Source organism: Syngnathoides biaculeatus, chromosome 17 (genome assembly GCF_019802595.1).
Source record: "Syngnathoides biaculeatus isolate LvHL_M chromosome 17, ASM1980259v1, whole genome shotgun sequence".
In the NCBI taxonomy this organism is placed as follows: Eukaryota; Metazoa; Chordata; class Actinopteri; order Syngnathiformes; family Syngnathidae; genus Syngnathoides; species Syngnathoides biaculeatus.
In genome coordinates, this window is record NC_084656.1 from 21,821,665 (window position 1) to 21,837,146 (window position 15,482).

The 15,482-nt window shown below is 45.1% G+C and overlaps 1 protein-coding gene across 2 annotated transcripts; it reads left to right on the forward strand.

Annotated features, from left to right (window-relative positions):
* Positions 1-10,178: 10,178 nt before the first annotated feature.
* LOC133490434 (transcription factor 7-like 1-D) lies at positions 10,179-14,878 on the forward strand. Of its 2 annotated transcripts, none has more exons than XM_061800482.1 (9): positions 10,179-10,371; positions 11,306-11,443; positions 12,221-12,301; positions 12,519-12,580; positions 12,660-12,746; positions 12,831-12,978; positions 14,098-14,238; positions 14,318-14,369; positions 14,492-14,878. In XM_061800482.1, the coding sequence occupies exons 3-9, from the start codon at positions 12,236-12,238 to the stop codon at positions 14,803-14,805; spliced, it is 870 nt and encodes a 289-aa protein (XP_061656466.1). In that variant the 5' UTR covers positions 10,179-10,371; positions 11,306-11,443; positions 12,221-12,235; the 3' UTR covers positions 14,806-14,878. The 2 variants fall into 2 exon arrangements, with proteins under 2 accessions (XP_061656466.1, XP_061656465.1); XM_061800481.1 differs by having other exon boundaries at positions 10,181-10,371; positions 11,306-11,522.
* Positions 14,879-15,482: the final 604 nt, after the last annotated feature.

The window sequence follows — 15,482 nt, forward strand, 5'->3', positions numbered from 1 at the left end:
CAGAATACGTGGAAGTTGCTGTCCAGCATTAAAGTCTCAAAACATGAGTTTGAAGACATATTCCCATCTGATTTCAAGAAACTTCATCTATGTTTATTTTTCGCTCTCGCAGAGTCCCGGAGGGATTCGACCTCTGTTGAACTCGGCTCGAGCCTCGCCAACGTTCGCCGACAGCTCGACGGCTTGCGCGGACGGTCGAGCGGCGGCTAAAGGCTAAATGTTTTGAATAACTCTGTTAGCGTGTCGGCAAATACAGGAAACGACGTGGCGGGGACGTCAAAAGTCATTAGACCGACTTTTTTCGATTATCGGAAGACATATTTTGGTGAAACCTGAGCTTCCGACGTGTAATGCTGTTCGCCGTAAAGCACAAAATGAGTTGTGGGAAAACTTTTTGTGCTCCAGGAGCACGTTTGATTTCTAAAACAGACGCACGGACCACGTTTTTCATAGATTGGGAGATTGTTGCCACATATCGGAAGAAATATTTAGCAAAAATTTCACAAGACACGAGACAGTCATATGAAGAATCAATTTTCGGATAGATTCCATGTCAGCCTGACGTTACCCGAGGTGGCTAACTGTTAGCATGCCCAACATGGCACAGCTTTGTCACGGAATGGGACACCTTGATCACATACCGTAATTTCTCAAAAATCATGCGTACATTTTTCTCAAAATACTAACAACAAAATTAATAGAGCGCATTATATTTAGGTATGGATAAAAAATGAAGTTAGCGTAGCATGTTTGTTGCTACTGCACCAAAGATCAGAAACGACTGCCCGTCAGTTCGTTTTAACTTAAACTAAGACACAAAATGTCGACTACAGCGGCGAGTCGCGCAGCTGCTTTTAAAAGAAATGCGTCATCTCTCGGGCCGATGACGCCGCAAACCCGGAAGTTGCGCCGCGGTCCGAAAACAACGATAGCTCATCTCAATGGCCTCAGGTGGGTATCAAAACAACGTGAGCCCAAAGTACGTAATACCGGCGTCATGGGCACATAAAAAATCTGGAGTGCACGGAATTGAAATGGTTGATTTTTTTTTTTTTTTTTTTTACCCTCGTTTCTACGTGGCCTGTGGCCTGTCCCGAGATTATATTATCAGCACGTGCATAATAATTATTATTAATTATTGGTGTACAGGCAGTTTTTTTTGAAAAACAATACAAGTACAAATCTAATAAAACATAAAAACAGATAATTTTATCGCATATGGGTAGCAGCAAATTGGTGGTGCGCATTGTACATTGGTAGAAGGGTTTTCCTGATTTTTTTTTTTTCGGTCTCCTTTGGGGGTGCGCGTTACACTCGAGAAATTACGGTAATTTGAAACAAAGCCCCTCAATTTGCATCACTGCACCCGCAGCTTGATAAAACACTGCCCCCTAGTGGGCCGGAGGGTGACACGTTAGCATAGCTTCAGCAGAAAGCGGGAGACTTTCGAGATCCTTTGGATGGATCTCAGAGTTCTGTTTACCCAGCCCTGATGGATTTATCCCCAAGTCAAAGAGCCGCAAAGGTCCTCTTCGGAATGGAGTTTCCCCCCCAAGAGGATCTCAAGACGCTCAAGCAAGCCGTCACTTTTGTGGATAGGACACCACATCAAACATTTTCCGGGAGGTGGGGGGCATCTGTTGCCACAAGTCCTCTGGACCACCTGATGTAGCAGTGGGAGCGGCAGGCCGCCCACCGACCTCACTGCAGCACGTTTGTGCCAATGCTAACAATAGCTTTGCGCTACGCTATGCGTTACGATGCTAACAGGAGTCGCGTTTGGCCACGGCTGAACAAGACTCGAGACTTGACGTGGACTCGCATTCTGTACTTTAACGACGGTCCCGGAGGTGGCGGGGCGGGAGCGCGCCACAGGATGTGAACGGGGCGCCGCCCGAGCCGGGGGCCGACGTGGAAAGCGAAGTGGTTCCCCTGCAAGTCACTAAACTTGTTTTGAATTCCTTCACCCCCTCCCGCGCCACGGGAGCGACATTCCGAGCCTTGAAAATAGCGGCAGAAACAAAGACGGGAAGTGATGTGAGAGCACTTCCTGCCCACTCCCCTCTGGATTTATCTGGATCCTGCAGAACGGACCCCCGCGACCCCCAAGCGCGCCCCCAACCTCGCAGAGATTTGCGACTTTAAATGGAAGCAGACCGCTTTAAAACGGGCCAAGATGGCGGACGTCCTCGAGGAAAATGCCACTCGCCGGTCACCTCATTAGGTACGCACGCAAATTCTGGGCTGGATAATAATTTAAAAAAAAAAAAATGTAAAAAAATCATAATCATCATCACGATAAGAGTTGTTTCTAATATTTTGACACTCGCGTACCGAAATGACACCCTTATGAGCTGGGTCATGTTGTTTATTTATCGATTGAAAGTGTTTATTTATGGATATATTCTACATATAAATATCTGTTTGTCTTTTTTTTTTTACTGTTGGGTGTAAACAATCAAATTTAAAACTCAAAATAAATTAAGGGATATGATAAATATTAATATATGAGATCAATTTTTACAACTATGACTAATAAAATAAATTGTGAAATATACACAAGAAATAAATAAATCAAATTGCATTCATTTTTGTACAGTATTTGCACGTATTCATTGTATTTGTGTATGAGTACATCTAAAATGATTATTACCGTATTTTTTATTCTGCCCGTTTTAATCATTCTATTGAATCATTTTCACGCTTTTTTATTTTTTTCTAATTTCTAATTATTCTTAATTATTATATGTTATTTAAATGATATCCAAATTTTGATTATAGACTATTGTTTATTATATTTATTATTATTCATTATTTAATTAATATTTCTATTTTATTTTATCATTTTATTCACACCCAGCAACAGAAAACGATGTGCAAGGATCATAAAATAAGATAATATTAATTCATCATAAATAACGAGATGAAACGAGCCGTGTATTTTTGGACCTTCTTTTTCGGCTTTATGTATTTCATTTAAATATTGTTTTCTTTTTGTTTTGCGAAATCAGGAAAAAAGTAGGTGAAGGTTTACGCAAGTCTGCACACGGCAAGTCACGTGACTGCTTCGCTCAAGTGAGAGCAACCGTGTAGCGAGTCCACTCTTATTAAAATCTAATATTAATGTTAAGGAGGTGTGGGGACTGGAATGGGGGCAGGGGGGGGGGGCGTGGTGGGGGCTGGGAGGGGGGGGGGGTCGGGACAGGAAACGTCATTTAGCTACCGACTTGAATCTCCGCGAGCAGAAGTTCCGCTCGCTAGCTGCAACAATAACACAGCGGTCGGTCGGTCGGGGGAGACGACGGGGCCCCCCCTCGAGAGGTGGGCTCGGTCGGGGGGGTCGGGGGGAGGGGGTTAGTGACCGAGCCCTGCTGCCAAAACGGAAAAAACTGCACGCAACTGATGTTCGCTAAATGCCCGCATTCATCGTTAAGATTGGAAATATGCTGCAAACTCTGATCCCAAAATATTTCGATATCACTTCACACTCACCGTACATTACCCTTAAAAATGCACGGGGGAGAAATGCATTAGTGTACTACAGTATTACTGCAGTATTTGGACAGTTTGTGCATGATGACTGCTTCAATTCCCATTGATTGACATTGTGCTTCTCCTGGTGTGCGCAACTTGGCCAACAGGGGGCGGGATATCCCGAGAAAGAGTTTCACAACGAAGTGACGCAGTACGCTGCACTCGTAATACAGTATTCGGTGGATAAAGAATATATACCCGTGAGTGTATTTGTATTGTCTGTCAACTTGTGTTGCTGCGCCGTATCTGTTACTTAAAGTGTTGTAACTACCACGACATTGTTGTTAGCTTCATTAGCATCCCTTTGGTGTTTTACATTCTGTGTTAGCAATATTGTGTGCGGTTGGGTTTTTAATGTGTCATGGTAATTTTCTTGCAATTTCTCTTTTTTGATAAAAATCCTCACAGGCATATAATATGCACCTTTTGCAAATAAATAATATGTAGTCACTTACTGTAGTTGTGAAAGTGCAAAAAATTGTTTGCGTTGGATATTAGTGAGATAAAAGATATGTTCATTCATTAAATGGCAAAATATGATATGTGTGTTTTAAAATATGTGCGTGGTTATGAAAAAATAAATTCAAGGCACCATAACAGATATTATTATTAGTAGTAGCAGTCGTAGCAGCAGAAGTTCCAGTGGTACTCATAATAGCAGTAGTAGTAGTAGAGGCCAAAATCTGACTGCATTAATCTGATATACCTTTTTATTTAAAATACACAATTATTAAAAAATAAAAAAGGAATTACCCCGCGACCCTCGTGAGGATAAGCGGGAAAGAAAATGGATGAATAGTTTAAAAAATAATTTAGAACTTTGTGTCCCAGGGTGTTGTTTTTTTCTTTTCCTTTTTCACTTTCTTCTTTTCTTTTCTTTTTCTTCTTTTTTTTTCTTTGACTTTTTCTTTTTTTCTTTTCCTTTCTTTTTCTTTTACTTTTTTCTTCTTTTTTTTTCTTTCTTTCCCGTCGTCTCGGCTGTTTTGTCATTTGTGTCATCTGTAGTGATAATACCCTCCCCCCCTCCTTCCCCAAGCGTTAGAAGTTTGCAAAGGTGAGGGAACCCCCCCACCCCACCCCCCCCCCCCCCCCAAAACCGGCCCATCCGTCTTCCCGACGAGCCCGTCAGTCCACGCTCACGAAGTCATCGCGTTTAAAAATGACCCGTCTTACTCCTGTTCCCAAAATCCCAACCCGGCGGCGTATTCCATCCGATATTCTCTCTCAAAGTGTGTGTGTGTGGCAATGGGTGGGGGTCGGGGGTCGGGGGTCTTCTTTGGTGGTGCAAGCATCCCGAAGATGTCTAAACACGACCTCTTATCAGCGTTTTGCCCTGTCAAACGTCGGCGATGTTTGCGAGGTCTCGTCTGTTATCCGCGCGCGAGTGTCGACGGCGGGGGTTCAGGGGTCAAAGTGCATGAGAGGGGGAGGCCGAACAGAGCCGAACGAAAAGCAAATTCCCACACCGACAAAGACGCTCGCTTGCTTTTTATATCTCTGGAGCCACGAATACCGGGAACCAAATTTGGTGAAGGGAACCTTTTGGGAGGACGGTCGTGTCTTACGTCTTAACTTTTAGGACTGGGGGCATTTATCCGACTGCCCCAAAGAAGAGTCCACAGTCAGGTCCACAAAACTCATACAACAAAAGAGACCCACATTTTGCCTTTAGAATTACCAAAATGTTCAACCAATGTACTTACAAAAACGTTCGCTTATAGCATGCAACTATCACAAGCGGCATCAATTTTGCTGTAATTACAAATCCATCCATCCATCCATCCATCCATTTTCCTCGCCGCATATCCTCACGAGGGTCCCGGGAGTGCTGGAGTCTATCCCAGCTGTCGACAGGCAGGAGGCGGACTACCTTGACCTCCAAGCTGCACCACTGCGCAATTGCGCACTTGTGGAACACACTCAGACTTCCTAGTTTACCTGACACCGCCCCCCTCTGCTCTTAAAGGGGTACGCTCGTAATTACAAACGGAACGCACACCTGCAACTTTATATCTGCGGGCATGACTGACCACACCCGTACATTTTTCAAATGTGAGTGACTGACATAGTGCCGAACTGACAAGACAGAAGATGTGCTCCTCATTTTAGCCGTTTCCATCATCATTGTCTCATTTCACCTCTCATCACATGTAGGAAGACAAAAGCAAAAGTAAAATTTGCATCAATTTTCAATGTAATTATAAAGCCATCCATCCATTTTCTTTGCCGCTTATCCTCACGAGGGTCACGGGGAATGCCGGAGCCTATCCCAACTCTCAACGGGCAGGAGGCGGGGTACACGCTGAACTGGTCGCCAGCCAATCGCAGGGCACATCGAGACAAACAGCCGCAGTCACAATCAGACCTTGGGGCAATTTCGAGGGTCCAATTGGTGTCGCATGTTTTTGCGATGTGGGACGAAACCGGAGTGCCCACCCGGAGGAAACCCACGCAGGCACGGGAAGAACATGCAAACTCCACACAGGCGGGTCCGGGATTGAACCCGGGACCTCATAACCTAATAACGCTGAGTCGCCTTGCAAACGATTGCTTACAGAGCATGCAACAAACCTCACAAGTGTAAAATATATTCTCTCCCCTCCGCACGACGCCGAGAGTGCACAAGTAGAAATGGGCGCGTTGGAGTGTTTTTCTTTGCGGGGCCCCTCCTCCTCAAAGTAAACAACAGCGTGGCCGTCCAATCGCACGTGAGCAAAGCTTTGCAATAACGCCAGCTATCAATAACGGCGGGCTAGCGTTTCTTTGGCCGGCGTGCCGCGTGATTGGTCGGCTCCCCGCCGAGTGACCGGGTGAGCTTTTCATCGTGCTGATGAATGAATGAATGAACGAGCAACCCCCCCCCCAAAGCACTCCTAAACTTTTTGTGTTTTCATTGTTCAAAAAGTTGCTGAGAAATATCATTGCCCTCTGACCTTTCGCCGCTCCGTCCGCGACTTGTGCTTGTGTTTATTAATAGCTATTATGTATCGTCATCTTGTGTCCGCTGGGTGTTATTAATTTTTTTTTGTTATTATTGCGATGCGATAAAACTGGAGGCTTAACCCTCCAGCAGCCATCTCACAAAAATCAGATTTTTACATCTTGATGAAAATTGGCTCCTTGAAGAACTTTTGATGATAAAAAGATTATTTCGCAGGAACAAAGATTAATTACACATATTGTATTACTGTATTGTAATGACGAGTGACAATATATCATCGGAATGACTCCTGGTCAAAGAACATTAAATTGGTTGACATTCAGTACCGTCATTTAATTTTTTTTCCTTTTTAAAGTTTCTCATTTTTAATCAGTTAAAATTGATTTTAGAATTGTTGAATTTTTCTTTTTGTATTTTATTTAAAAAAATACAATAAACTGAGAAATTGTCTCGTCTCTTCTTATGATCTGTCTTTGTATGATTATTTTCCTCTTTGTTTTTATGTTTTTAGGATGTATTTTATTTTTCTCTTCATTTTTCAATATTTTGTAAAACACGTTGAGGTACCTTGTGTATGAAATACATAATACAAATAAAAAAAATTTCAACTATCAATATTTCCAACTCGTATTTTATTTTATAGAGTGTACTAATGTTATTATTATTTTTCATTTTTGAAAACTATTTTATTTAGAAACCTTTATATATGTTTATTTATGTGGCATTTTAAATAAACTGATGGCAGATCTATGTATCTGACGAAAATATTACAAACATTATAAACAGTACCTAGTAGTACCGGTGCCGTACCTAATGTTGTGGCTGGCGAATTAGCCTGATATGGAAAAGGAAAATATTTTCAGAACATTTAAAAAAAAAAAAAAAAAAAAAAAGGGAATGGGGATTATAAAAGTAAACAACAACAACAAAACTTTTGCGCTTTAGCTCGACAGGTCACATGACAACAGATACGAGAGCAAAGCTGCCGGCGCCCTCTGTTGATGAACATTGGTAAGACAACCCCCACAAAAGCCCAATTATGTTTTTCGTTAGAATTCACAAAACATTCACACAGAACTCAGCAAAACGCAATATTATTGCAATTGTGTGAAGTTTCACACAGCAACACGACATCGCGGATTTATTTTTGGCCTCGTTCACCCGAAATTCTTGCATCAAACCCACGCGAGTCGTCCAGTGGCTTTCACACAGAATCCAGAAAAGCCATTTCACACGGAATCCCTGACTGATTTGAGAGCAATAAGAGATTTTTCATCAGTGCCTTTCACACAGAACCCAGCAAAATGTCATACAACAGCAAGCATTGAGAGGTTTTATACAGCAACATGAGTGCTTTGTACATATGTAGAGTCCAGTACCTTTCAACAAAAAAATGGGCTAATACCGCGACCACGTGCAGTTTCACACAGACAAAGTGGAATACCACTTTCCCCTTTCATGAACATGAACACGCCTTGCTCATGGAGTACGTTTGGAGAAACAAATTTTTATATTCAAGTGAAGACGTGAAGGCTTTCACACAGAACCCAGCAAAGTGGTACGGCGCCGCCGCCGCCACTGCGTGCAGCTTCACACGATGACCCCACACCGCGCTCCTTCATCCTCATTTTCAAAGACGTTCCCGGACGCTCGTCGCATCGGAGCCATAAAAGACGGCTCCGGTGGCTTTCACACAGAAACACAGCAAAGCGGGATAATACCGCCGCTGTGAGCTGACGGCAGAGCCCGCATTTCGACGAGTGGACGCAACGCAGCCGCGACCTGACACTTTGACCTTTGCGCTCCCGCCTTTGTATTTTCTCTCTGGTGGCCTTTCACACGCATGGGCTCGGTCTGACCTCCGAGACCCCCTTGACCCCCCCCCCCCCCCCCGATGCCCTCTCCCGCTCTGTCACCGCTGAAAGGGAAAAATGGGGGGGGGGGGGCGTTGTCAGGCAGAATGAAAGTCAAAATATTTGTGCTCGGTCAACTATCCAACATTTTCCGTTGCCATTTTTGACAATAATTCAGTTTTATATATATATATATATATATATATATATGGAGAGAGAGAGAGAGAGAGAGAACTTACAACTTTAGATAGATAGATGGAAAATTTGCAACTTTTGATAGATAGATAGATAATTTGCAACTTTTCAACTTTGCTTATTTTTAATGTAATTATTATTATCATCTGGATGTAATGATAACAGTTTTTATTGGCATTTATTTGTTTTTATTTTATTTTTTAAAATATATTCCTGTAGTCATATAACTACTTTTTAATCATGTGAATGGTTTTTGTTTTCATTTCCGCATGTATGTAATATTCAATATCTATTTTTTTTTTCATGTTGTTGTCATTTTACAGGTACTCCAGAACCTGGCACAACAATGACAACAACAAAAACAAAAATAAAACAAAGAGAGACGCCGCAAATAAACAACTACAGAAGTGCGCCGGACGAAAGCGAATAACGATGAAAAAAAACGTGCAGGCGAGTCAAAGCAATCGCGACCCTTCTGGGCTCAGCTGGTTTTCAAACAACAAATTCAAAACCCCGCATGGGGCGCAGGTCAGGTTTGTCGCCGTATTTCCTCAAATAACGGCCAAAATTTGGCAAAGGACACGCGCGTGATCCGTAGTACGCCAATAACTTTACAGCGCAGTACAAATGATGCTGCCATCTTGGAAAAATTCAGCGCCACACCCCAAATTAACATCTCATTTTTGCCAAGTTTCGACACAATAATTAAAAGTGAATGAACTGCGGCCGAAGTGGGGGGAGTTTTACCAAACACCATTTTGATCGTATTCTACTGCCAGGTCACAGAGACAGTTTTTCCGTATAAAGTTGTTTTTTTTTTTTTTTTTATAGCTTTAAAGTTTTTATACCATATGTTTTGTTTAATCATGAGTTTGAGGGGAATGGAAGATTTTGATTTTTCATTCATTTTTTTTTTTTATTCCCAAAAATTCTGGTGGAAAAAAGACTTAAAAAAATCTAACGTTGATATTTCCATGGCCTTCAACAATATAAGTATGAGATACATGTTGACTAAATGAGCAACACCCCCCTACCCCCCCCCCCCCAAAAAAAAAAAAAAAGTACTGAGGGAAAGAAGGTACAAAACCTGGAAGGACCGCCTGCATCCTTGAGCGCCTCCTTGTGCGAGGCGTGTGTGTGCAAATGATTGACAAAATTTTTGGCCACTGCATTCTCTGATTGGCTTTTCTCGTCCGACCCTGCCAAGTTTTGATACAATAATTAAAAGTGAACGAGCTGCGGGCCGAAGTGGGGGGGGGGGGGTTTAACAAAACACCATTTTGATATCATCCTACTGTCAGGTCACAGAGTCTGTTTTACAGTATGTCAAAAATTGCGTTTTCTTGTACCTTTAAAGTTTTTTTTAATGATATGTTATGTTTGATCATGAGCTTCAGGGGTAATAGAAGATTTTCAACAAAATCGAGTGCCTTTCATTCATTTTTTTTTCAGGTTCCAAAAAATTCTGGTGGAATAAAAGATTACTAAAAAATAAATCTAACATTGGAATTTCAATGGACTTCAACTATATATATAGAGAGAGAGATATAGATATAGATAGATATATGAGATACATATCTCTCTATAGATACGAGATACATATCAGTAAGATGAATATTGTAGCGCAATATGACTTACTGTACTTATGATTTCTCGCGTGATGTGGTGACGCGGCCTCGGTTACCAGCGCAACCGGCGTGGGGGCGGGGTCTCGCGTCGTCCATCGAGCGACAACTCCAACCAGTTTGCTCCAAATTCTCCAAATATCTGCGGCGAGTGGCAAAGTTTTGAAGCACTGACAACACGTCAGGCCGTCTAATAAACGCCCAAACGTTAGCGGACCAACTGGTAAGCTGTTATCTATAAATCCATTAATAAAAAAAAATGCATAAAAAGCAGAGGCAAGTACAGCGTACGTACCATTTACGTGTTTTAGCTAGCTGCTAGCTGAACACCTCATCTAAAAATGTCACATTTTTTTCCGAAAAAGGGCAAAGGTTTTCACGCAATTCCTTAAAAAAATGTCCAATAGCGTGTATGTACACTAGAAGAGAAACAGTTAATAGTTGATTTGAAATCCTCACGGCGAACGTTTAATGACTTTCTTTTCCGTTCGTAAAATGGCGGCGAGTGTAAAAAAAAAAAAAAAAAAGGTCCGGCGTCTCTCGTTTTGAGCATTTTCATCCCTTCATTGGCCTCGCGCCGATTATTAAATAAAGTCCACGCATTTGCATGTTTTCACCCACCGCCCGGCGTCTTTACTATGTGACGTCAAGCTTTCGTTTTCCAGCCATTTCAATGGGAGTCGACACCCCCGCTATAAAGTGCCCACAAAGTGAAAGAAAACGCCGACGAAGCGACTTTATAAAGATGTATTCATTCATTTATTAATTTATCGCGCACACGAGTAGTTGCATCCACAACAAGGATAAAGCACGTGATATCAGAAATACGTTATGTCAATAAATTTGCTTTGCTGTACTTATTTCTGTTCATGTTGTGAGTAGTTATTAGTGAATTTCACTTGTTGATCAATAAAGTATCTATCCATTTTTTAATCTACTCTATCCAATTTGTATGTATGTGACAGCATACAGAAGAAGACAGAATTAGGGACAGCTAAAGCCAGGGCATTGATGGAGAAGCTCAGGGAAGAGTTTGAGCAGATCGTAGGCGAGCTCGAGTGGCAGGACGTTGCCGACACGCTGCAGGAGTTGTGCTCCAACATCATGTGTGACCCCGCCAACTCTCTCCTCCCCCCTTCTTCCCCTCACCCCCCCAGCCAGCACCCGCCCTCGAACGCCCCGCCGTCTCCCGCCTACGCCGGGGTTCCGTTCGACGGCCACCCGCAGCTGGCCCGCTTGCCGCAGCGGCTGCCCTTCGTGCCGCACGCCCACTTGGTGCCGCTCCCCGGCGTGAGGTACGGGCCGCAGTTCAACCCGTACCTCGTGCACCCCGTTCACCTCGGCCGCCAGGCGGGGGCTCCTTTCCGTCTGCAGGTAAGTTGCTCCGAAGGTCTCGTGGGCAAAAACGCAAAGAAATGGGATTCGTCACGGAGGCGGTGGATTCAACGTGCGCCCCCCTTCTGCAGAATTATTTCACACCATCCGGCTCGGAGACACTCACTTTGAATTTAGGGCATTTTTTTGGGAGCATCAAGATGGCGGATGCCGACTTCAGTTTTGCTGGCTAATGAGCTATCCAGTCTTTTTTTTTTTTTTTTTTTTTTTTTGATCAGCCATTGCACACTTGTAGCACACACTCAGATCGCTTAGTTTACCTGACACCGCCCCCCCCCCTCCGCTCTTAAAGGGATACGCTCGTAATTACAAACAGAACACACGCCTGCAACTTTATATCTGCGGGCATGATTGACCACACCCGTACATTTTTCAAATGTGAGCTGACATTGTACCGAACTGACAAGACAGCAGATGTGCTCTTCATTTTAACTATTTTTATCATCATTGTCTCATTTCATGTCTCGTCACATGCAGGAAGACAAAAGGATTTTTTTTTAATTTACATTTAAAGTTGAGCTTAAGTGTCAAACACACATTTCGATGTGTTTTTGCGCGCCTTTGATGGTCCCAAAAAGGGAATTTGCAACCACTGCGTTTTGAATTTGGTGCGAGAGCGCCGGGTTAGTCTTTGTTATTATCGATTAATTAATGCCCAATTTCTCTGTCCCCCGCAGTACTTGCCGTGCCAGATGCCGCAGCAACCGGTCGTCCACAGCCAGCCGTCTTTTAGCTTCCCGGCCGCTCCGCCGCAGCCGGTACGCACGAATGCCTTGTGCATCTCCAACCATCAGAAAAATCTCAAGATAAATGTAACGCTTATCTGACCTCAAACAAAATATGATTATTAACAACCGTTGCAGTTATAATTATTGATCCTTGGGGTATTTTGACGAGGCTTATGTTCTAAAGAGATGTCACGTCGCTGACATCTAGTGGAGGTGTGACCCAGCTGCATGTCTTTTGTATCCCTAGAAAAAAAGTCTACCGGTGGTGCCGCTGCCCGAAGGCGCCACGCTGCACGCCGTCGGGATGCTGTGAGTCGCAGGCCCGCCGACACACGCGCGCGCAATCACAGTACCGCGGCAAAATGTTCACTTCCTGTTTGCGTGGTAGGAACGGCGAAGTGCTGTACGCGGCAGTGGACGCCTCTCAGGCGACGCCTCCGCCTCTTCCTCCCGCCGCATCCACCTGCCCCTCCGAGTAAGACACCCCCCCCCCCCCCCGACCTCCCAATCACAGTTAGTATTTTGTCTACATTCGACGCATGCTTTTTCGGCCCCTCAGCCGTAAAAGAAAGTGCAAGCGGCGACGCAAGTCGGCCGGCGTCAAGAAGCCGCCGAACGCCTTCATGTGCTTCCTGAGGGAACGGCGGCCGGAGTTTAAGAATCAGCACAAGGACAGCGTGGCTGTCAACAAGCTGCTGGCGCAGCTGGTGAGTCTCCAGGCCCGGGCGACCAATCGGGCTTTATTTGTCACGATTATTTTTACAAGACTTTTTTTGAATTGTAATTAGCCATATTCAGTCGTGCATTGAGGTACCGACGGGTTCCCGACTTACAACTTTGTCAAGATGCTAGATGTTACGTTTGTTTAATTTATTTATGAGCATATATATATTTATATGCCATATTTATTATTATATATTTACTTATCTTACATATTTATACCAGCAAACATTGGCAGAAACCAGCAACCAATGAATAAATGTTTAAAAAAAGAACAATATTCACATGCATATATTCTTTATCCTCTGGCAAAAACTAGTAATATTACTGCAGCTTTCAGTGGGCCTGTCACGATAGCAGCAGCATCTTTCTTTCGGCTTGTCCCGTTAGGGGGCGCCACAACTCATATTTGTTTGGCACAGTTTTTACGCCGCTTGCCCTTGCTGACGCAGCCCCTCTCGGGCATCCATCCATCCATTTTTTTACCACTTTTACGGGTCAGGTCGCAGGAGGAAGTAGCTTCAGTGGGGATACCCAGACTTCCCTTTCCCCGGCCACTTCTTCCAGCTCTTCCGGAGGGATCCCGAGGCGTTCCCGAGCCAGCCGAGAGACGTAGTCTCTCCAGCCTGTCCTGTGTCGTCCCCGGGGTCTCTTTCCGGTGGGACGTGCTCGGAAGACCTCACCAGGGAGGCGTCCGGGCCCTCTTCGGCATGAGAAACAAAAATGTCATTGCCGATTTAAACGATGCCATGGCAGTTGCGCGAGTTGCCGAGCGCCTTGGCTCGCTAGCTCGTTAGCTCGTGGGCTAACAAACACGATACACAGTTAACGTTCCACCTAAGTGTCTTTGTTGTGTGCCGCGCACCGCACACGGAGCAAGGCTGTGGGGTGTCGGACGGACCCAAGAGCGCTCGACTCGCGTTCCACGAGCTCACTTGCGGCTCGCCACGCAGTCCCCAAACCTGCCGTCGGCCCCCTGAGTGAGCTAAAACAATCACAAAGTAGCGAGCCCGCAAAAACTAGCGTTCATTTTATTTTTACAACGATAATTTAGCAATTACCATGACAGTTGCAGTCAGCAGGGTGAAATTAATATTTCGCCGCAGTGGACGTCGATGAGCAAGGAGCAGCAGGCTAAATACTACGAGCAGGCCTACATGGAGAAGATGGTGCACGAGCAAATGTCTTCGGGCGGCTCCAGCAGCAGCAGTAGCAGCACCAACGACGACGACAACAACAACAACACCGTGCGCCCACGTTTGCGCCAATAAACGCGACGACTGGCCCCCGCGTCTTGGATGGCTGAGATGTTTTTTGTGCGTGCAGGGCCCCAAGAAGAAGAGGCGGCGCGGCGGCGCCTCGGCCGCGAGACACGCCGGTAAGACGGGCGGCGGTGGGAATCGCTGAAGCAAGCGAGGCTAACGGTTTATTACAAACCAGTCTTCAGTCTCCATGTCAACAATGAACGTAACATGCAATGTTGTACACCCCGACGTGCAGTTTCCACAGCGGCGCATCGCGACGCCGACGGCTGGAACACGGGCGACGACGCGCCCGCCTCCACGTACTCGTCCTCCTTCACCTCCTCGTCGTCGTCTCTCTCCTCATGGCTGGAAGCCGTCATCACCGCCGAGGGCGTCGACTCCCCCGACGAGCCGTGCACCTCCGCGTCGTGCGCCGCCGGGCCGCGCGCCGCAGCCGCCGCCGCGCCGCGTTCCGCGCCGTCCGATCCCAACAAGTGTCCCGACTCGGGCGACGAGTCCGACATCGAGGGCATGGACGCTCAGTTGCTGCATCTGCTCGGATGCTGTTAGCCTCAAGCGGCGCTTTTATTTTTGTCCAATGTAATGTATGTAGATGCTGTATAAAGATGTTCATGATTTTTTACTCTTTCTCGCTCATTCCATTAAAAATCAATCAGCACTTGTGAATTTATGATGGTTAATTTAGATTTATTAATTTCTTGTAGGTGGGGGGCCTTATGTGGGGAAAGTTATCGTCCCTTATTTCCTGTTGCCAAAGCAATAAAAGTATTAATTTAGTTCATCTTGGTAACAAAGTTAATAGTAGAGCTTCATCCGTCCATCCATTTTCTTTGCCGCTTATCCTCACGAGGGTCGCGGAGAGCGCCTGAGCCTATCCCATCTGTCAACGGTGTACACCCTGAACTGGTCGCCAGCCAATCACAGGGCACACGGAGACAAACAGCCGCAGTCACTATCACACCTATGGGCAATTAAGAGAGTCCAATGAATGTCGCATGTTTTTGGGATGTGGGATGAAACCTGAGTGCCAGGAGAAAAGCCACAAAGGTACACACGGGGGAGAACATGCAAATTCCACACAGGTGGGTCCGGGATTGAACCCGGGACCTCAGAACTGTGAGGCCAACACTTTACCGGCTGACCCACCGTACCACCTGGCAGAGCTTCATTTTGACAAATCTTGTGGTGTCTTCGTTCCAAGAAACCGTGTAGAAGTGAATTAAGGA

What these genes read in the sequence shown, in the direction of transcription:
- LOC133490434 (XM_061800482.1), top strand. Translation starts at nt 12,236, where the DNA reads ATGCCGCAGCAACCGGTCGTCCACAGCCAGCCGTCTTTTAGCTTCCCG. An exon ending in CGGCCGCTCCGCCGCAGCCG is followed by an intron (nt 12,302 to 12,518) that starts GTACGCACGAAT and finishes TTGTATCCCTAG; the next exon opens with AAAAAAAGTCTACCGGTGGT. An exon ending in GCATCCACCTGCCCCTCCGA is followed by an intron (nt 12,747 to 12,830) that starts GTAAGACACCCC and finishes TCGGCCCCTCAG; the next exon opens with CCGTAAAAGAAAGTGCAAGC.